The 22740-nt window shown below is 44.4% G+C and overlaps 1 protein-coding gene across 3 annotated transcripts in view; it reads left to right on the top strand.

Moving 5' to 3' along the window:
- DAAM2 (dishevelled associated activator of morphogenesis 2) overlaps window positions 1–13676 on the top strand; it is a 369263-nt gene extending 355587 nt beyond the window's left edge. For all 3 annotated transcript variants that reach the window (XM_019527242.1, XM_019527244.1, XM_019527243.1), the window contains 2 exons: window positions 6127–6297; window positions 11723–13676. In XM_019527242.1, the coding sequence (XP_019382787.1) occupies window positions 6127–6297; window positions 11723–11938 (387 nt within the window). In that variant the 3' untranslated portion in view covers window positions 11939–13676. The remainder of the gene's footprint in view (window positions 1–6126; window positions 6298–11722) is intronic.
- Window positions 13677–22740: the final 9064 nt, after the last annotated feature.

Raw genomic sequence — 22740 nt, 5'->3', positions numbered from 1 at the left:
CAACCCCCTGCAAATTAGCATGGGGAATGCCTGCATGTGCAGTGTGTGGTACTGCAGATAGGTCTGCGGCACAGCCACACTGTACATGCACACTCATCTGGATGCGCCCATGGGTGTTTTGGAACTTGTTTGTTTTGCCAGTTGCTAAGACTATTGGAATATGGTGGACTTGAGCAAGAGCACATTCCAAGTGTCATAGACAGATGCTGAAGCCTGCCACTGCAAACAGATCCATTCAGCAAGTAAATTACTTACCTCCATATGCTAGAGTGGAATTGCAGATGCCTAAGTGCAAGCCATTATCTAATCTGTTGAATGCTTATGGTGTCTGTGCCATGTGATTAGGCATGCCATTGGCCACCATGGAGGGAGCTCAAGAAGACAGAAGGGGTTGATCCAACCCCTGTTAAAATCTGGTGGAGCCTTTCAGCTGCTTGAATGAGACCAAGCCCATGAAGAGGAGAATAATTATTTATTTGAATTGAATTGTCAGAGAATTGGAACTTTCATTGCAATTGCTTTGGTTATTACTTGACTAGGGAAGACTTGATCAGGAGAGGTGAAGTAATTCACTTTTCTCTTTACTTGTCTGTTAATAATGGTCAGAGACAGCAAGATAATTTTCCTCATTGCTGTTTTGCCTTGTGCATGGGGCCCTGTTCTGGCTGTTCCAAAGGGGTCTTTGCTACCGCTTAATATTTTGCTGATGGGCGTAGTGGTGAGTGTGTGCCTCTCTCATGTTTTCCATCTTCTTGTGGAAACAACTTTTTAAAATAAATAACTGGCTAAACTATTTGCTTTGGCAAAAGAAGGAGCTCAGTGGAAAGTTTGGCAGAGGAAGGAGAGTTGCAGAGTTATAGACCTGCTATATTACGAAATGGAGGAGTGATAACTTGTGAGCCTGAATTTATTTAAGTGAGAATTGCAAAACCATCTTCAGTTGCAAGGCAGGAGAAACTGAGGCACATTTTCCATCTCTCTTTGTGCATGTATCTTTCCCCAAACATCCTCAGCAGTAAACAAGTTTCAGGCCATGTTCCAGTACTTGACATTAAAGAACATCACAACATAATAAAATACTTTTGCACTTGCATAATGAATTTCATCTGTGGATTTCAAAGTGATTTACAAAAGAGAATGCCATAAGAACTATTGTTAACAGATGGCAAGTCTGAGTCATTGAAAAGTTAGGTGACTTGCACTAGGTCACAGAATCGGTGGCAGGGATCAGATTCCTTGGTATATTTCCTGTTTGGTGAGTTATATTTTACTTTCCGTACATTCAGCCAATTAAGCAATCTGCTTTGTGATTACCTTTGCTCAAAGAGTTTGTGTTTGTATTCTACTCCCAAAGAGATCATCCCTAGAAGCACTGCACCCTCCTACACCACAACATATTAAGTATTGATCTGGAATGAAAGATGCCACCTCCTGCATAGTTACCATTACTGCCTGGAGTACTCTGGCTTTCTTGCAGATATCTCTTGTTCAGATGACCAGAGCTGATGTTGCTTAAGTTACAAGGTCTGCCAAGATTGTTAGTGGAAGCAGTCTAGGATCAATCAAACTATTTGTGTCTGTAACATGTACAGCATCATGCCTACAGAGAACTTGCAATTTGCTGTGAAAAACAAGGTCCAGATGATGAAGGCTGTATGACAGGCTAGCCTATATGTGATGATGAAGGTGAGAAATGCACCCGCTTCATCTATTAATAGGGGAGATGAGGTTCAAGGCAAAATAATTTAAGCCTCACTGTCCAGGGGACTGAATGAAGGAGATGGTTATAACAGACAGTCCACAGTAACTTCTTTGAATGTCTCCAAGATGTGGATTGGGATTGACAGAAAGAGGCATGAAACCCAGCAGAAGGATCTCTGACAGTATGGAGCTTGGCCTACACCAAGTATAATTTAATCTTAAATAAGAAGAACATGTTGTTTTTTGGATGGCCAACAGTTTTGTAAAGATTTGTGGCAGTCCTGGAGCATGCTGCAGGCTCAGTGTGACAAGCACTTACTTACTGTTAATGGGCAGCCAGCCAAGAATAAGCAGTGCAATCCCAAATTTCTGCTTTGACAAGGAGGTGCACTGAGGTGGTGGTAATCACAGCACATGACCCTGACTAGTTAATACTACAAAGCTGCTATTAAGACATACTCAGTGGAGGTGCATCACATGCTGTTCATGTGCTGGAGGCTGGGCAGCTGGGAGGATAATGTGCCTACAGGATAATGTGTGCCCCAGAGACAATCTGTTTAGAGAAACACATGACAAAACTGGCACAGTTGGGAAGCAGAGGAAGGGGCATGTTGGAAATTAAATGATATGCAAATAGCATATGGCATCCTGTACAAAGAGACCTTGTACTTACATTGTGCTCTACAAATGTTAACTAACTTACCCATACATGGTAAAACTGTGAAGGTCCCTTGTTACAGAATCAGAGGCATGATTCAAGCTTTGTTCAGGATTTGAGACAAAGGCTGGCCCTGTTTGACCCAACTGGTCTTTCAGGTTGAGGAGTCAAAGACAGCTGGTTGTGATGCTGGCCACATCACTCACTTGTGTAATGCTGCCTCTAGAAACCAGAGTGCCTTAACCAAACTAGTGTGATGGGCCATTCAGCTCTGGCAGATGTTAGAATTTTAAAATATTTTAATCCTAATAGTTCCCATGTCAGGTACCAGAGAAACAACATAGTCTCTACTTAACAGATGGGAAAACAAAAGTACAGGCAGGGAAAATGACCAGCACAAGGACACTGTGGTGACAGTTTTGGGATATGCCCTCTACTTTGCATTCCTCTACCTTAACTGGTTCTGAATGGGAGCATAGAGAAAATGTTTAATGAGAAGATCCCCACTTTTGCTTCTTTTATGATTATCTTGGTACTTTTCATTTCCTTGAAGTTTGTACATTATTCTGCTTTTCAGATTGGGAAATCCCAAGTTGTTACAGGGAGCTTAGACTGGAGGGCTTCTTAAGATAGAAGTTATGTTCCTGGCTCTGCCCATCTTTCCCTTTAAAGGATGTTGTGCTTTTGAGGTGGTGGAACTCTGGTAGACCCAGTTGGAGGTATGATGGCCCACGTATGTCTGCTGGTGTGACACAAGCAGCTGGGGCTTGGTAGGTGTTGGGCAATGGCAGTCAGGACATTTGGGTGTGTGCCTATGTGTGCCTGTATAGGCTCCTCCCTCTCCCCCTTGTCGTAATATTACAAGTATTATTTGGGAGTTATACACAAGTTGCGTCTATGCAGCATCCAAGAGGCCCAGGGAAGGACCACGTTTTTGAGAGTCCTAGCAGACGGACTGGAAAATATTTACAAATTCTGAGCCTATGGCTGTGTATAAGTGCCTGGACTGCCCATCCATGGCCTTGAACCAGGCTGGTATCTCTCCACTATCTCACTCCCCCTTGCAATGCTTTATAACAGAGCAATGGAGAAATTCCTTCCAATTCAGCTCTAGTGGTTCTACCATCTGTACTGGTGAGAACCCTTGTGACCAAAGCTGTTTGTGACAATATATACTGCCTTCCTATTACAGGCTCTCACCAGGACCTTGAATGAAGACCTCTCGTGCTTAAAGGATGAGTTTCTATCACTTGAGCTAAAGGAGCCATTCTTTTAAATGGAAGCAGTTGTGCTTCTAACCCTTTGTGAGCTATTAAGAGAAAGACATGCAGTTCAGAATCTGGATTATGGCCTGCCTTTGAGTAAATAAATCAGTCTGAGAAATTTTGTGGCAATTCAAAGGGGCAGGAAATTGTTCAGAATGAAACTGTGACAATTTTTGTCCGCATTATGTTGGGAAAAGAATGTCACTGCTTCTGATTTGTGACATTTTTCAGTTCTCAGCAAACCACAGGAATAAGTTCAATGGAAAGTGAATCTCCAAATAAGTCTGTGCCACATAGTCAGAAAATGTTCCATGCTCTTTGTTCTGGAAGAAATGGCAGTGTCTATGCACTGTGGAAGTCTCTTTTCTTTTTGTTTCTGTTTAATCATTTGGCTCCTAGTAGTTTAAAGGAAGAACTATCTAAAGGGATCTTTTTTTCAGGTGCTACTGTCTAGCCAGCTTTGTATAGGCAATCTCTGTCATGTCTCTCTAGGAAAGGCTTGGAGCCACCAATCTGTCCTGCCAAAGGAAATCATTTATAATCTACTGTGTTTTCCTAGATATGTAAGGGCTATGTATGTATGTGTGAATGTGTGCATGCCTGCATATATGTGTTTAGGAAAATATATGTGGTAAAATAAAGACCATACATACATGTATGTATATATATTTGTAATGTTTAAAAGTGTCAAAAAAAGGTAGACTCAACAAAACAGGCATCTTTTGCCAGACAGTTGTTACATCCTGAAATCTTCATGATTTTTCTTCCGCTGCTTCTGTGCTTCCTTTTCAACTCCTGCCATGTTTAATGGCTCAAAGCAATTTGCATTTCTTCCAGAAAATTTTATTTCATTTCAGCTACTTTGGATTTCTTTGTTTGTTTCCTTCTGGCTGAGAGAGCAATCCTGAACAGAAAAAAAAAAGAATCTGTTGCTGAAAACTGCTTTGTGGGCCTGGCAGGGAGACTAAAAGAGAAGAGAACTGCAGTTTCCCTGGCAGTGCTAGAAAGCAGCCCACTATTACAGGATTTCTTTCACTTCTCATGGATTGGATGGTGTCCCTTATGCTGTATCTGAGGCAGCTGTCAGAGATTGAATGGTTTCTGATTCTGGGCCCTTCATTCATTTTCTGTTTGGGATCTGAGCCCCACAGGTCCTGGGGCATTTCATGTTCTGTAAAAGCATCCAATGAGAAATGGAAAGCTGTTTTGTTACCCCTCTGGACATGGAAGCTCCTACTTATATTACCTTGGGGCACATCCAAGATGCTTTACAATCACCAAAGGATGGGAATCCATAGCCTGTGGGAAGTCAAGGTGCAGCTTGATAGCTAGTGTATTTCTGAAGTAGGCTATGAACCTGGATAAAAGTGTGTGCATGTATATCGACGTGAATGAGTGAAAGTCCTAGTGTGTATGTTCACAGACATCTTTTGATAGTATGGAGTGGGGGAAGCATGTACAGACCCCATGAAAGTGGTTGAGTATGTAAGAGAGCACATGGATGTATTGTTGACAATGTGTGTGGCATATATGAATTTGTGGATGCATCTGTAGTTATGGGCAGAGGTGGATCCATGCATTTCGTGAGAAAGTTTGGAATAGGAATAGATCTCCACCTCCCCCATGCCAGCTCATTTTTGCCATTATCGATCTGTGTGTGTGTGCATGTGCGTACTGGCAACAGTACGTAGGGTGTGTGTGTGTGTGTGTGTGTGTGTGTGTGTGTGTGCATGCACCCAAGCTGCAGGACTGATGACAGAGAGCCAGGCTCTGCTGTGAATTTACCATATCCAGATATAGGCCAGCTTGTGACTGAAGTCCTGCCAGTTGGCAGCAACCAAACACTTCCTTATAGCCTTAGCATTTGCCTGGTGAAATAAAGGCCACTTGTGATCTTTCCGCTCTCTTTTAAGTTTGCCTGGGAGCACTGGCTGCTTTCCTTGCTCCCTCTCTCATGCCATGTCTGCCCATGGTCTCATCTCTCCCAGGCAACACCCTTTTATATTGGCTCAGGGATCTCCATGGTGACAGATTACAAAGGAAAAGACCTAAGGCAGAACAGACTGCAGTGCTATTGGAGGAGTCCCTTAACCCCAGCCATACTAGCAATTGACCCAGAGGGGAGAGATGAGAGAGAAAGCAAACAGGGTTTGGCAGTCATCCCTTAGCTAGCAGCTTCTCACTGGCTGGATGCTTTTCTGTCCCCAAGCTGGCTCAGTGCTGCTGCTGTGTTGTGGCTGGCTAGTTCCTCTTGGAATGACTCCATGGCCCAGACACTGGCCATGTTTTTTGGCATTGCTGCTTCACTGACACCCTCCAGATCCCCCTGCGTAAGCCAAGTGGACAGTTAAAGGAGCAACTTCTTTCCTTAGTTGATAGGATTATCAGGGCATGTTTTCTCTGAACTAGAGAGTTATGTGCATAATCACTCTGAGGCTTTATCTCCTTGTCCGCCTGTCTAACTGTTGTACTCACTTTGTCTTCCTCCTCCCCCCCCGATAGTACGCCAAGGCGCTGAAGCATTTCGGAGAGAACGAAGGCAAGATGCAGCCAGATGAATTTTTTGGCATCTTCGACACCTTCCTGCAGTCATTCTTGGAGGCCAAGCAAGATCTGGAGAATATGAGGAAGAAGAAAGAAGAGGAGGAGCGCAGGGCACGCATGGAGGCCATGGTGAGGGTGCAGGGGTGAGAAGGGGAAGGGAGTGACTTTTTTGTGTCTTGGGAGAACAAGGGCTTAAGGGGATAACCTTACTGCTCATGTTCTGCCCCGTCACTGTTTCACAGTCACTTTTTCTCTCTCTCCTGCCTCTTGGCAGAACATGCTATCTTTTTGCTACCCCTAGTTTTGCATCTTCCCAGTGGCCTGTCCTAACTCTCCCTCCTCCTGCTTAAATCCGGTTTAACTGGGCAATTTCCCCTCCCATTGTAGTCTTTGTATTACCCCTGCAGAGTTCTTATTTAGCGTGAACATATTTTGGTTGCCTTGAACTTCTTAGCACACGAGTCAGAATGGAGCAGGACCAAGTAAGACTTTCTGTCCCAAGCCCCAGTGCACCTGCATCCTTCTGCCCCCAAAAAGGGTCCTGTTGTCTTGTCTTGTCAATGGGGTTCTCTTCAAACCACACTACTCTGGCCTTCAACAACAGCTTCCCTGCACTCATGTGCCATACTCTGCTCCTGATTTTCCCATACCGCAGTTAGTTGCCTTCCTTGCCCCTTGCCTGCCTTCCCTGTCCCGGACTGCCACCCCTGCAGCACGGCATGTCCTTCTGCTTGAGGGCTGATATTTTTGTTCGGAAGGTCTTGGAGCCAGATTTCCTTGTGTCCTGCCAGCTGGGTTGTTTCCATTCAGACTCTATTATCATCCATTCTGTGCCTGTCGCCTGTCAGTGCATTGTGGCACAGTGAATGAACTAGCGTCTGCCATGCAGACACTGGCAGTATTTCTCATTGGCTGCCTTTGCTGCTTTGGTTACTGAGGCTGCATTTGGCCCTCGACAAGGCAGGGAAAACTTGTGTGCATCTGATGTGAACTGATGTTTTTTCACTGGAACTCTGATGGGTGGGTCCCAAGGGTTTCCTGTGAGCCACCCTCCCTCCCCAACCTCAGACTGCCCCAAGGCCTGAGACCAGCTCAGCATTCCTCCATCTCCTTTCACGCTGCCAGCACTTTAACCCCAGCAGCTATCAACCCCCCTGGCCTTGCACAGGATGATCTCTGCTTTAAAACTTTATTTTCGGAGCGCACCCTACTTTGCTTCATTCAAAAGGGGAGAAGAGTATTTATAAGGAATCTCCCGGGTTTTAGCAGTGTCCTTGAAGTCTCTGTACTCAGGGATTCAAAATGTCAGGACTTGGATGGGACTGGTTCACCAATGCTCCATAGCAAAGGGGTGGGTATGGCAGGTCCAGATTAGACTGGAATCTGGCAGCACTACAGATCCTTATTAAAGGGCATCAGCAGAGTAGGAATTAAGGATCTTAGGACTGCAATAATGGAACACGGGAATTGGGCTGACAGTCAGGACTGAGGGGCATCAACAACAGTGCTAGCAGTGGAAGCCAGGAGGGGAAGGGCACTACACAGGTCTAGACTGAGATTCAGTAGCTTAGCTTCAGTAGCATAGCTGGGGGTGAGGTAAGGTAATACTGGAACAATTAAGGAGGGGACAAGTCAGATCTGGGGGACACTGGGAGAACTGTGTCTGGTAAGGACTGGAGGAGCAAGAAACATTGTGGAACATGATTGAAAAATATTTCTTGTGTGGCTGGGAGGAGGAGAAACCTACATTGAAACCTGGCAGGGATTTCTCACTCCCTCTCGCCCTCCTCTTCAAAATACAAAACTTTTGCCCTGCTTTCCCTGTCCTCAGTGGCTTTTATCAGCCTGACCCACCCTTCCGGGAACAGATACTGAATAGGAACCTTTCACATCCCTTTGTTCACCCAGAAAAGGCTTGTAGTTGATGTATGTAGGTGCTCTTCATGCATCCCGGGAGCTGATGTACAGCGCAAGAGAACAGCTTTTGGGAGGCATCTGTGCACATTGGGGCATCTGTGCACTGCCACTAACTCTTGGAGTCAGCCTGCCCTGGACAGTTCAAATGAGCATTATCTAGAAAAGCTCACACAGCCAAACTCATCCTTGCTGTAGCTCCAGCAAAGCAAGTTCATCCCATTGAGGGATGTTACTAGCTGATACATTTTAAAACATTGGCTGCTGTTTTTGTCATCAATATCAGTTCTTTACTTTCTATATCTCACTCAGCTGGGGCAGCTGGACCAGTACATTTCCCTTTCTTTTTCTTATGAGTTTCTTTTTCTGGATTGGGCACTGGCTCCCACTGTTTCCTCTGCGGTCTCAAAACTGTTAGAGACTGACTCATCCAAATCCAAACTGACTGAATGGCACAAAGTACTAATCAGTGCACCCTGAACACTCCAGCCTACTTCATCTGTGACCTAAACTACATCAGTCTGACACTTCTCCCCTCCCCTTTTCATCTCTAAGCTAGATGCCAAGCTGGTCTGAATAAGGGGCAGCACAGAGCTACTACTGTCCCATTTCCCAACAGCCAGACAAACTAGATTAGGACCCTGTAGGACTACAAGACACTCTTTGCAGGAACTGCAGCTCATGTAGGTATACCTGAGCTAGCTTTACATTAGCTGGCTTGGGAACCGTGCATCGGTGTGCCCGTGCCAGTGCAGAGCTCAGCATGGACTGTAGAACCTGTCTGAGAAGCTAGGTAAATTCTGGGGCAGTGAGTCTATGCTCAGCTCCATGTGGTTATGGCCACAATGCTGGCAGTCCCAAAACTACCTAGATGTAGCCTGCCTCACAATCTAGAATCATAAGACACTTATACACGTGCTCTGGGGGTAGGGGGCAGTGGTGCATTAAGTAGAGCAACTCCAAGAGCTGCTCTTATTAAATGCACATAGGCAGATTAATGCATGAGCCAGCGGGGCCAGGGTCCAGGAGCCCCTGCTCATCAGGGACTGTGCTTGCAGCTCACTCCTCATCAGAAGCAAAGTGGAAGCCGTGGTTTTAAACCTGATACCGTTTTTGTCTCCTCACTGGTGGGCAGCAAGCAGCTTGGCTGCTGGAGCCCCTCAGCCAATCGGTAGTGGGGAGACAAAAAAGGTGCCAAGTTTAAAACTGTGGCTTTTGCTTCCATGCTGAGGAGCAAGCTGCAAGTGTGGCCCCTCCACCAATTGGGGGGTGGGGGGCAGGGGAACCTGCAAAATTAAAGGTGCTGCCGTGCACTTGGCCAGGAGCACAGTCAAGCAGCCAGTGCCCTGCAAGTAAGTCTGTGGGCAGGGGGTGGGAAGGAGCGTAGGGGATGGAAGGGGCATGGGGGGGAGCAGTTGAGGCCCCCATGGTGAGGGAGGGACTGGGGCAGTGGCAGGCACTGCCCAGCCAGGGTACTGAATAGGATCCTGTGGCTGGGAGTGGGATGGAGCTGCGAGTGGCTTATCCAGGAGGTGTGGGGAGGTGAGGTAAGAAGGGGGAGTAGCTCCTCGGTGCTGCATGCACCCTGGGGGAGGCATGGGAAACATGTGCCCTCCCTGGATTTGTGCGTGGGGTGAGGGCAGGAGGCTGCATCAGCCTCTTCCTGGCAGGGGGTGGGAGCAGAGAGAAGTGCCCTCCCACTAGCAAGGGCAATACTGGGGAGCTTGGGGGGGGCTATATAATTGAGTCTGGTCCGACATGCTGGAATTCCAGCATGTTGGAGCAGCCTCTGCACTCATGTATAGGTGCCCATAGAAAATTAGGGTTGGAAGGGACCTCAGGAGATCATCTAGACCAATCCCCTGCTCAAAGTAGGACCCTCCCAAACTACAGCATCCCAGCCAAGGTTTTTCTAGCTGGATCTTGAAAACCTTCAAGGCTTGATATTCTACAACCTCCCTGGGTAACCTGTTCCAGTGTTTTACTACCCTCCTAGTGAGAGAATTTTTCCTTACATCTAACTTAAACTTCCTTTGCTGCAACTTGAGACTGTCACTCCTTGTTCTGTCATCTGTTACCACTGAGAACAGTCCAGCTCCATCCTCTTTGTAAACCCCCTTCAGGTAGTTAAAGGCTGCTATTAAACCCGCCTCAGTCTTCTCTTCTCCAGAATAAATAAACCCAGTTCCCTCAGCCTCTCCTCAGAAGTCATGTTCCCCAGCCTCCTAACCATTTTCTTTGCCCTCCACTGGACTCTCTCCAATTTGTCCACATCCTTTCTGTAGTGGGAGCCTAAAACTGGACACAGTACTCCGGATGTATCCTCACCAGTCCTGAATAGAGGGGAAGAATCACCTTCCTCAGCCTGCCAGCAATGCTCCTACTAATACAGCCCAGTATGCTGTTAGCCTTCTTTGCAACAAGAGTGCACACAGCCAGCTTATTGTCCACTGTAACCCCAGGTCTTTTTTGCAGAGCTGCTACTTAACCAATTAGTCCCTAGCCTGCACTGGTACATGGGATTGTTCCCTCCTCAGTGCAGGACTTTGCACTTGTCCTTATTGAATCTTGTGAGATTTATTTTGGTCCAATCCTCCAATTTGTCTAGGTCACTCTTAATCCTAGCCTTACCTTTCAGGATATCTGCTACCCCTTCCAGCTTGGTGTTGTCTGCAAACTTGCTGAGGGTGCACTCCATCTTATCTTCCAGGTCGTTGATAAAGATATTGAACAAAACCGGCTCCAGGACTGACCTCTGGGCCCACTCCATTTGATCCTGGCTGCCAACTAGATATCGAGCCATTGATTATTATCCTTTGAATCTGACAATCCAGCCATTTTTCTATCCACCTTACAGTCCATTCATCCAACCTATTCTTCCTAATTTGTATTTTCCTTTCCTTCAGGGGTGAACTAATTTACATCCCTGAAAATTACTTCCGCTTTTATGCTGGGTTCAGCATATGAGCTGATGGGATTGACACAAGGCTCTACCAACTCCTTGTCCTAGCACTTCCTACCTTTCTTGCTCAGAAACACATACACATACACACATATTTGCACATGTCCACCCCTTAGGAAGTGGGGTCATGGGGGGTCTCTTATAGGATCATAGGAAAGTAGGGCTGGAAGGGACCTCACAAGGTCATCTAGTATGCCTCCATCTCTCCTGTGGGATTGTGTTAATTTGACTGAAGCCTCACTAATCTGTTTTTTTTTTCACACCGTGCCAATCCCTGTGGTATTTTAGGGACAGATCATATTCTGCCTACTAGACATCATTGCGTCGCTTTAGGCTTCTAAGTCTCTTATTTAAATCTTATCCCCCTTTTGCTTGAGTCGCCATAAAACTGCTAATGCATCTGCTTTTGGTAGTATGCTTTCATTTTATCTGTAAGACTCGAGTCACAAAAATCAGTGAGGAAGATGGGAGCCCACCCATCTTTGGTGTTAACTATTTTTTGGAGGCCTGAGCAAAATGGAATAGGATTACATGGGATATTAGGTACATAAATACTTCTATAGATGCCTGAAAGGTGAAATGGACTCTTCCCTTAGTGCTTTTATAACTGTATTTCTTAATAATGTAACATTCTCTCCACCCGCTGAGAAGCCTAAATCTATGTGTCTTTCTCAACAGCTGAAAGAGCAAAGGGAGAAAGAGAGACGACAAAAGAAAGCAAAGGCTGGCAGCATCTCTGAGGAGAGTGGAGAGTTTGATGACTTGGTATCAGCCCTGAGGTCAGGCGAGGTCTTTGACAAAGACTTATCCAAGCTGAAGCGCAACCGCAAGCGTTCAGGGAACCAGGCCTTGGAGACGAGCCGGGAGCGGGCAGTGACAAAGCTAAATTATTAACTGTAAAGGGAAGGAGGAAGAAAAATAATCAGCCAAAAGATGATGACGAAGAGCAGTACAAGGAAGGTGAATGGGTATGATGGCATTTGGCTGACAGCTGTCCCAATGAATATCCAGCCTGCAGCTATAGATGGTACCTTCTCATGATCAGCTTTCTTCCCTTCCCTCCTCTGTGCTCTTCATTTGTAAAAGTGCCTCCCTGGAGCCAGGAGGGGTTTTGACTGGGCAGTTTGGAGCTGACAGATTTGCTTCTGGGAGTTCTGCCTCCAACCACAACAAAGGCCCAGTGGAGATGACAGGAAGTACTTGGGCCCTTGGGGACTGCTTAGCAGCTCGGGGAGGATGATTTGCTGTGTGCCAAAGGAAAAAATAGCTCTGTTCTCCATCCCACTGAGAATCATCAAGACTCAGGCTGGCTCTGAATCTGCCTGCTGCTTCTTCAAGATCTGGATCACCCTTTGGGAGCTTGTCATGGAGTGGTTCTAGAGTTTTGCAGTTTCGTTCTAGAACTGGATTTATAACAAGCCATTCACTAGAGCCAGAAAAATGCTTTAGATCTCATGTACTGTGTACATATATATATATATATTTTATTTTTTATTATTTTTTTTTGGTGGCCATTAATATCCAAAGCAAAGTGATTCTCAAAGGGGAGAGAGAATTTTCAGAAGCAAGATGGAGGAATCCTGGCTTGAAATTCCTTGATTGGAATGGCTAGAGTCACCATTTATAAAATTCATCCAGATTCTTTTGCTAAAAGGCCATTGCCTGGAAGCTGCTCAAGATTTTGAGGCTTAAGGATGTTCTAGACTATGAGAAGTTGGGAGAAAGAGAGAAGCAAGTGTTCTAGAAAAGGAACTCCACATGGGCATCTAGAAAACGAAGCCACTGCTGGATGGGGACAGATCCAGACACTCCTAGGGCCAGTGGCCATTGCCAGATAGTGGGCAGAAAATATCCATCCAATACTCGTCATTTCACTTGTTTTCGCATCAATTTCTTAGTTCATCCACATGGAAATTGGGAATTGTCTGGCATCCTCATAAGATTATAAATAAATATATCAAATGAGGTCCCTGGCAGGAGAAAAGAGATTGTTTTCCATTTGATGCGAGCTACAGATGTAGCTAGCTACAACTATACTGGGAAGAACTAGAGCTTGTATCTAACAGCCTGGCTTTCTCTGCAACCCCCCTTGAGAGTCACATAACCTAATAATATATGTCAAAGATATCCATGTTTGCCCAGTGTCTTTTCCACTTTGGGACGGATCACTGATGATGAGTGAACATAGGAGGCAATAAACAAAGCAGATGTCAAGTAGGAGGGTACAGAGTCAAATGGACCCAGAGGCCTTTGGAGATTACAATTAATTAATAGGAAATATTTTTTAATTAAAAAACATGTGAAGCACACAGCCTAAAAAGCCCAAGAAAGAAGCCTACTGTTGTGTTCATATTTCTGTGCACCTTCATGGTTCTAGCAGCGAGTCTAGATTGTGCGGGTTGTTGCAGTTTCTTTCATCTGGTCTTCCTTAAATGAACTTTTGGTTATCTTGCTAGAGAGAGAAAGAAGAAAAGAAAGAAAGGAACGTGTGGAATCTAGATACTACATGCAAGCATCCTAGATGAGAGGGGGATATGCTCTTGGCAAAACACGCATCAAAGCAAACAGCAGGAAATTTGAAAGAATCCCATGGAAGTAAAAAAAAAAAAAAAAAAAAAAAAAAAAAAAAAAGGCCCCCTTCCCCCTTTTTTTTCTTTTTTTTTTTTTTTTTTCTTTTATTAAATTTTTTTTTTTTTTTTTTTGAGAGAAAGAAAAAAAAAAAAAAAAAAAAAAAAAAAAAAGAAGAAAAAGAAAAAAAAAGGCTCCATTCGTCACTTTATTCACTCTTGGTTTGATTCTTCTCTGAATGTCATTTAATCTCAGACTCTGCACTGAGTCAGCAGAACAGAACTTCCTGCCCCATGCACGCTGCCCGATCAGTATTATGCTCAAACAATATTGTGGAAACCAGCTGTGGTGGTTTTCTGAACACCTTGCAAGTTAAATAATTATATAAACTATGGAGATAAGCAAAAAGAAAAATGTTAAACTGTAGTGTTTTATTGTTTACTGTATTTTGAGTCTCCTGCCCCAGAATTTCCTTCATTTAGACATTCCAGTCTGCCGCGCCTTTGTCTACTACTCGTGGTAAAGAGCTGGTATCTTACAAGAGCTGGGTGCATTCTCCTCCATTATAATTCCCCTGCCTGTCTGGGGTTAGCAGTTAGCAGAAATTCCCATTGCAGCAGACTTAAGCACCTTTTAGATGAGAGACTTTGTATTTTCATACAGGTTTGGGGAAGTTTAAGGAAAAAAGCCCTCCTTTTATAAGCAATTTTTATTTTAAATTACAAAATAGATTTAAAAAAAAATCATTTGTAAAAGATATTAATAAGCTCCTTGCTGCTGTCCAAACTAGAGATGTACTATATCCCAGCCCCCCTTTTTAAAGCATGCCATATAACCTACACGTTGTAAGCCATATGAGACAGTAATAATGTGTGCCAAATTGGTGTACAGTTGAGTTTAGTTTTTGATTTAAAAGAAAATCTCTTCCTTAGAGTTTAGAGATTAAGGATTATAAATATTGGGATTTTGCTCCTGTTTTATCTCTTTGGCTTTTGGACCCACCCAGGAATTCAGGTTTAGCACCAAGGAGTTAGATTTCAGCCCTGGTGGAAGAATATCTGACTCTGTGGCTTCTTTGGAGTTGCACCTGCTTGGCCTCCAGTCCAAGACTAACCCGTTTTAGAAAGAAGTGGTTGTGGTGTCAAAGAAGATCCAGCCCAGGAAAAGAACCTTGAAACTACAAGGCGGTATCCCCACATCCTGTGATTGTCACCCCAGGCTTATGTGAGACTTTCTGAAACTGTAGTTCACCTTGTTGAGCCGTGAATGTAGCAAAAGCAGAGCCAGGGAGGTTATGGGAACAGCCCAGCCCAAGGTACTGCAGAGACCTCTGTTGTGATTCTGGATGCTACAGGCTATGTTGAGAGAGCTAAAGACAACTGTTGAAATCTTGCCAACTCCCAGATGAGCACGCAAAACACAAGGGTCATAAGCCCTGACCTGGGATGAACTGTAGATCTACATTATTGTAGCTGATTGAAAAGCTCTCCAGATACATTTTCTCTGTCCACTCCAGCTCATTTTTCTCTGCAGTCAGGAATCACAACCTTTTAATTGAGTTTCTGATACTTGCTCATGGCTGCTTTCTCCATGCCTAAGTAGTCTTTGGACTGTTAACTCCTCTTTTCTGACCATGAACTCTGTGGTAAGTGTTCTTGAAGAGGGCTCTGAGATGGAGTTGGTTATTACTGCCTTGAGTCAGTAAAGACTGGCAGTATTTTCTCACATGAATAGGTAGCAGAAAGTAATGAGGCCTGTTAACATGTCCTCAGCATGAAGGGTGTCTTGCCACAAGGAAGGTGGGGAGCAGCTATCTCTACTCTGGAACTTGCCTTCTAATATTGCTGGGCACATCATAGCAGCAAGCTACAGTGACATAACTCATTGCTACAGTGATGTAGCATCAGCAGGCATGAACCATGACACCAATGCTACTACACAGTAGCTTATTGCTGTTGTGCAGTAGGGTCGGAAACAACCCCTGTGCCGCTGGGACTGGACAGTAATGGCAGTTACTGCGCAGTTGGGTGCATATATAGATGTGCCCGCTGGATCCAAGTTCCTGTCTGATTCTAGAACCAGAAGTGTGCTAGCTGTACATCTTCTCCTCCACATCATCCCTACACAGCCCAGTGCAGACAGTAAGCAGGTAAGGAAAGATAAACGCCTTGTTCCTTGTCCTCAATCGAATAAGGTTTTGTCCTAATAGTGCCCCAGCAACATGCAGGATATCATCAGGGATGACTGGCACAAAGACTGATGCATTTCGTATTTCTAATTCCTCTCATTTGCTGCCTATACTAAGACTTACCCATCTGCACTGGCACTGGTGCTAGAGCTAGCACTGATGGAGCTGTGCCATGATACAGTGAGGTAAGAGCTCCCCAAAACAGTCAGTATGGGCAGAGCTTCAATGTCACCAAGGCATGTTACACTTGCTAGGGAGCCAGCAAGACCTGCAATATCTCTTTTGTCCTCTACCCAGATCTAAGACTCAAAATCCTCTTTGCCAACTTGTTCAGTTACTGTCCAGCCCCTGTTCTCTCCGGCCTTTCTAACTTCACTCTCTAATTGGGCAAGAATCTTTGCAGGGTGTACCCAGCTCTTCAGATGCATCCTGGTTGGAAAGGAGATAGGGAGCAGCATCTGCATAGATATGTATCTCCTTGTTTCCTTGCATTCACTGGTAGTTAATAGGCTGAAACCAGCAGCAACAAAGAAGAGTATTAGCAATGCCTATAGGATGTATAGCTCATTCATTTGATGGACACGATGAATCAAGAAAACACTTCCCTGGAAAAATTATATTGATGTTTTCTCCTTGTGGAGGAAACGAGTGTAGCTTTGAGTCGGGGGCAGCCAGCACCCTCCACTTCGAAGCAATCTTGTTTTTTAGCACAGCCATCTCCTTGTAACTTGGTGCCTCCTGCAGTGAGCTTGGCATCTCTGGCTAGATATGAAGCTCCTGTTATCCACTTTCCCAAAAGCCTTTTTGCCACCCGTAGTGAGATGCTAACAATAGGCTGCTTCTGCACCAATGAGCCCCAGGGAAAGAAAAGTGGTAGGAAGTCTGTATATAAGGAAATGTGGACAGGGGAACAAAAGAGTCCAACCAGTGAAGAGATGTGGCTAATTCCAAGATCATACTCATATAAATGCTCACAGTGATCCCAGGAAGCAGGAACTATGGAGCAGTGGCACAACATAGCTGGTAACTAACTTGCCAACAGGCAGCTGTGACCTCCCAGCCCAGGCTGTGAAGTAGACTGGCATAATAGAGCCCTGGCTGGGGAGATCTACCAATTCACTTCTTCCTACTAGCAGAGCTTATGTGGATGCATGACAGAAATTTTTAATCCAAGTCAGGATAACACTGCCTCACTTCCCTTGTGGCAAGTCCGTCCAGAGCCTGTCTGCTACAGGACCATGTTAAGTTCTTTGCCTCCCAGTCTGGCCCAAAGATTTCCTTTGCTTACATCTGGGTGACCCACTGGAGTTTAGCAGGTTGCATCAGGGTGACCATAGAAGAGATACTAACATAAGTGCTTGGTCAGTTCACTCTTCTTCTCTGTCTTCTACGCGCATCACTGTTCTCATCAATCACAAGCAGAATTTCCAGAGACGAGGTAAAATGACATTAAAGCTGCTCCAGGACATAGGAGCACAAAGGCCATCTCCTGTCCTGCAGGAGACAAAAGCTTTGAGCACCAAATCCCTGTAACAGCAACAGCAGGACTAGTGCTTTGGGGTGAGAGACTTCCCAAAGGGGAAGACAACTTGGGTGTCCTTTTAAAAGCATTTCTGTAATGTGTTCATGGTGTCTGAGGAAGGGAGAAGGATGGTGAGGTGCCCTACTGGAAAGGTGTGGGATGGAGATTTCTGTTAGGGTTAGCTTCTTTGAATGAACCTTTCCTCTTTTTCAGGAAAGCTTATGCTTTGAGCTGGATTATATGGGGAGAGGCTATGGGAGAAATGTCTTTGAGGGGAATGGAGATCAGTTCTACAGTTCATGATGTACATGATGTATGCAGTTTTGTTTCTGGGTTGGGTTTATTAGTATTATTATTATTATTATTATTATTATTATTATTATTATTATTATTATTATTATTATTATTATTATTATTATTATTATTATTATTATTATTATTATTATTATTATTTTTGGTTAAATGTTTAAAAAATAATTAAGGTTTAGGAATCTCTAAGGGGAACTTGTAAATCTGACACGTCTATTTATTTTGCCTTATTTTAGTTTGCTATGTCTGTATGTATACACTGCCTTGCAGCAAAGGACTATTGAGACTGTGCCAGGGCATTACACCGGCTAGACAGTTGGTTTAACTATTCCAGGAGAGGCTGTGGTAGGCCAGGGGTTGTGTGTAGTCAGCATTGGTGGGGGAAGCGTGCTGCCCTGAAAGCGTGGGCTGTCCCCAGTGATGTTTTTTTCAGTCATCTCTAAAACCAATACATATGATGTTTTATTGCACATTTTTTACTTTATCCCAATCATGACTCAGAGTAGTGGGACAGAGGAGTAAAAAGCTACTAGCATTCACCTCACGTTCCCAAATTCTGCCTATAATCTGAAAGGAGTTGAGCATTTCTACAAAAGCAAGACTATTCTTTATGTTCTTATTGGAGTTAACATATTGCTAAGATTGAACTGGAACAGTTCTCACCCTTTAAAGCTGTTGTTCCTTCTTATCTGCAGACTCAAGGAGGCAGCATTTCCTTTTCTTCTACATTTACAAGGTTTTCTTTCCTTAAGGACTATTTAAAAAATAAAAATCTAAATTCTGCAGAAACAGACGGCTTCTGCTATGAATTGATTCTAGGCACCTATTGAGTCCAATGTTCAGTTTGATTATTTTTTTTTCTATTCCACTTCATTGGCTCAACATCAGTGAGGCTGAATGAAGGCTTTTGACTCATTTGGTTTCTGTGGGCTGACACTAACCGAGTACTTGATCCCAACTTCTTGGCTTGTGCCCAAGTATCAGGTAAGACCAGGTGCATTCAGTCTAGGGTGGCCATAGACAGTTGACCATGTACAAATATAGAACTTAGAAGTCACTTAATCCTTGGGAGGATGATGACAAAAAACAAAGTTGGCCAAATTTTGCTCAATATAACTCGCAGAGCAGATTGTGTTTGTCAGCCTAAAACAGGGCTATGGTGTCTTGTTCCCATTTGCTTTTTTTTTTTTTTGTAATAATGATCTATTGAAAATTCTCCAGAGCAAACCTGATAGCACTGCCATAATACATGTACTGCTGAAGAAATGCCCAACAGATCTCTAAGGCCAGCTTTGTCTCTGTTACTGATAATCTAGATCAACTCCAGTGTAGTCAGTACAGTTTGCTCTGGTTTTATACCCATGTAACTCAGAGTAGGATCTCACCCTAAACTCACCACAATCTCATAGGGTGAGTTACCCAGAAGATGTTCCACTGATCTCATGAAGGACATTGTGAGACGGGTTTATGCCAGCAGCCAGATTGCTAATCTTTGAAACCCTGTATGCCCAGCCTATCACACATCCTTCTACTCCAACTCTTAAAAAAAACTTTCTAAAATTGCTTACAATTCTGAAATGAAATGTCAGGAGTTTAGGAAGCGGGATGGGTGAATGCTTCCTCCTTTTAGGATCTTGTCACTCCTTCGGGGTTGATTTAGCTTGAAACTTGCTATTCACTTTGAGAGCCTCCCACACACTTAGTTAGAAAGCAGGATGCTCCCCACACATGGAGGGTTGTGTGAGGCTGTGCTGCTGTAATGCCTTGGTGTATCCTCATTTCTTGGTCAATTTAAGACTATAAATGAATTAAATGTACAAATCCTGTAGTGTCCTTTTTATCTGCACCTTTTTATAAGAATATGCTGTAATACTAAAAAAAAAAATAAAAAATTAAAGATATATTGCCCCCCACTGTATTTCTGTGATTTTATTCTATCGCTGATTCTTTTTTCCAGGAGTTTTGCTGGGCATGACCAAGGCCCAATTAATCAATGAGAGACTGGGGGGTAGTTTTCTAAAGAAGCTCCCCCCTGCCCTCAGTTTTTGCTGCTACTCTTGGTTAAACACCATTATTCAATCATACCATTATTCAAATGAAATGCACACAGTTGCTCTGTTTGTTTGCACATAAAACTCCCATGCTGCATGAACAGAAACAGCTTTGTTAGCTAAGCACATCCTTGAAATACAGATCTGCAATTGATTGGCTGTACGCTCACCCTGCAGAGAGCTAGATTTTACTCTGCTTGGGACTTGGTTGCTCCAGGGAACCATGTGCTTGGCTGTTGGAACTATAAAATAAAAGCATGGTACATTCCAACAGCTAGCTCTGCATAACATCCCAGAGCAATGCAAGCAAAGCATCCAGAGTTGGCTCTGACAGGCAGAGGTAACCCCCTACAGCGCTACACCCACACAGGTGGGAATGGTTAGGGTAGTAAACCAGGGCTTTTGGCCAAAAGCAATCAGGGGCTAAAACATTTGCACCAGGGAGTCTGAAGAAGCCCATTCAGAGACAGCAAACTAAGAAAGCACAGTAAGCACACCAGACTGAGAGCTCTCCAGAACTACTATTCTAAGGTATGATTGCTAATATACATTTCTCTATTACAATCTGTTTGATTCAACCTTGCTTACCCATGTTACAAATGGAAATTCAAAGGGAAATGGTGTTTTTCTTCCCCTCACTCCCAAGACTACTAAGTGACAGAAGTATGAGCCAAACCTGAATGTCTGGTCTCTGTCCTCACCTGCCTGGATGTAATAAAAGAAGAAGGAAAAAAAGAAAAGGCTAGCCGCACCTTTCCTTTCACTGGAGGGCAAGCTTAGAAGGGGCTTCTGTTCTGGCTGCAGAGTTGCCCTGCCTGCTTTACAAAAGAAAAATGCAAGCAACCCTGTTTGATATGTAGGCAGGGGGCTGAAACAGTGAGTGGAAGAGAGCTGCAGTCTCAGTCTGTGAGGAAAGGACCTGCCACAGGAGCACCTTAAACCGTCTCATACAGTTTCTTCTTGAACCGTCCTGCCTTTTTTCACGTGGTCACTGTAGAGGAAGGAAGATAAGTGCTTCTGCTGCAGAGGGGCCATAGACTAGCAAGGAGATCACAACCAGGCATTAGCTGTTCTCTGTGGTCAAGGTGACAGGGAAAGCTCTGTTGGCAGGAGCCACAAATGATGGGCAGTACAGATCCTAGTCTCTTTCTTTCTTAAAGCTGTGACTGCCTGTTTTGGGAAGGGATGAAATCCCTACCTACACAAGAGCAGAGAGTGCTGTGCAGTTTGCTGGAATTAAAATGGCTGAGCCCTGGGCTTTGCTCACCTGGGGACAGAATGACTAAATGGCTTTTTAAGCCTTGAACTCTGCTTTCAGGGCTGCTTGCCAGACCTTTTCTTATGCTTCAGTTACCATCAAACATCTGAAACAGCTTATTGCTGTTATGCTCAGAGATGTGTTTGACTGTTAGCCCCAGTTTGAGCATCTTATCAGGGAAGTAGGAGTATTTCTTCTTCTTTGGTTCTGGTATGGGCTTGGTAGTGTGTGTTTGGAAGAGTGGTGTGGATGTTATACATTATGGAGCTATATGGCTGTTTACCAGCATGCATGTCCTTTCCCTAAGTTCTCACCCTGTGTATGTAGTCTGTCATTTGGTGTTGTGTGCCTTGGAGTAGTCCAATTGGTGTATGAAGCCACTGACTAATGGATTTACCTTGCAAGGAATCCTGCATAGATTCACCTATAGATCGGCAGGGGAAAGCTCCATTTCATAGAATAAAGTACAGAGGCACTTAGAAGATGAAGTAAAATATCCGAGTTCTCCTTGTGTTGTATTGGACAGAGGGCTGAAAACTGCGGAAGGATGGCCCAGTAAGCTATGATGCTAGCCTGGGAATCCTGAGTCTAATTCTCTGTTCTGCTAAAGACTTAGCTGACCTGAACAAATCACTTAGTGTATGAATAGATGTGTTCTTTATTTGGATTTAAATAGTAGTGGAGCTGGGCTTTAAGTTGGGTTAGCAGCTTGAGTTCAATTGTATGCTTCTCTTATAGATGTGGGGTGCTGGGCTCAGCCAGGGACAGCTGTGGTGGTGGTGGATGGGGATTTCTCCTCCTTACACCTGCCCATGCCTGACCCCTCTCTCCACAGCTCCCACTCATGTCTGCTGGGGACTCAAGCTGCTCACTTGAGCAGTTCAGCCAACTCCAAAACCCAAGTGTCCTTGTCTTCACTGGTATTTTAAGTTAGCTAACAGGGTCTTACCTGCATGCAGATTATGACTGTGAAAGGATTACAGCAGTACATCTTGCCATGCATCTGAGATGGGGAATGGGACTGGGAGGGGAATTCTGCCTGGTCAGAGCAGCCCAGCCCCTTACTATGACTCTGGCACCCTCCTCATGATCAGCCCCTAGGGCTCATGCCCTTGTTGTCAACTCCTTGTTGTACTTCTGCCAGTGGGCTAGTGGCAAGCACAATGAGGCGGACCTGTGGACTGTGGGGAGCAGGTATGCAGGGTGCTGCACAACTGCTGCCAGGGACAGCTACAGTGGTGGGTAGGTCCCTCCTTAAACCTGCCCCTTCCTGACCCCTCTCCCCTCACCCCCCAGGCATGTCTTCTGGAGAGCTCACTACTCTACTCTGTGGAGGTGGGGAAAGGCAACTGCAAGCCCTTGTATTTGCCCCTGTTCTCATTAATTACTCCAATTGATTTTTAAAAACCAAAAAATCAAAGCTTTATTGTGAAGAAGGATCTCATTAAATTGATTGTACTTGTCAACATTGAACTTCATTTGCCATTTTGTTGCCCAATCAAGGTGAGGCATGTGGGGAAAAATAACCCAAGATGTGCATACACAAGGACCAGCTCTACATTAACTGTTATTGCTGCAGAAAGAGATCTTGGAATGATCATGAATCATTCTGAGAACATCAGCCCAGGGTTCAGCATCTGTCAAAAAGACCAATAGAATATTTGGGATTATTTAGAAGGGGATTGAAATTGACACAGAAAATACTGCTCCTAATAAATCCATGGTATGCTTGCCTCTTTAGTACTGTGTGCAGCTCTTGTCCCTGCATCTAAAAAAAAAAAAAAAAAAAAAAATTTTAAA

The sequence above is a fragment of the Gavialis gangeticus genome, unplaced genomic scaffold (assembly GCF_001723915.1).
Source record: "Gavialis gangeticus isolate Ggan-Ray unplaced genomic scaffold, GavGan_comp1, whole genome shotgun sequence".
NCBI classification, from domain to species: Eukaryota; Metazoa; Chordata; order Crocodylia; family Gavialidae; genus Gavialis; species Gavialis gangeticus.
The sequence above is the reverse complement of the archived record's forward strand: the minus strand, read 5'-3'. Positions and strand labels throughout refer to the sequence as shown.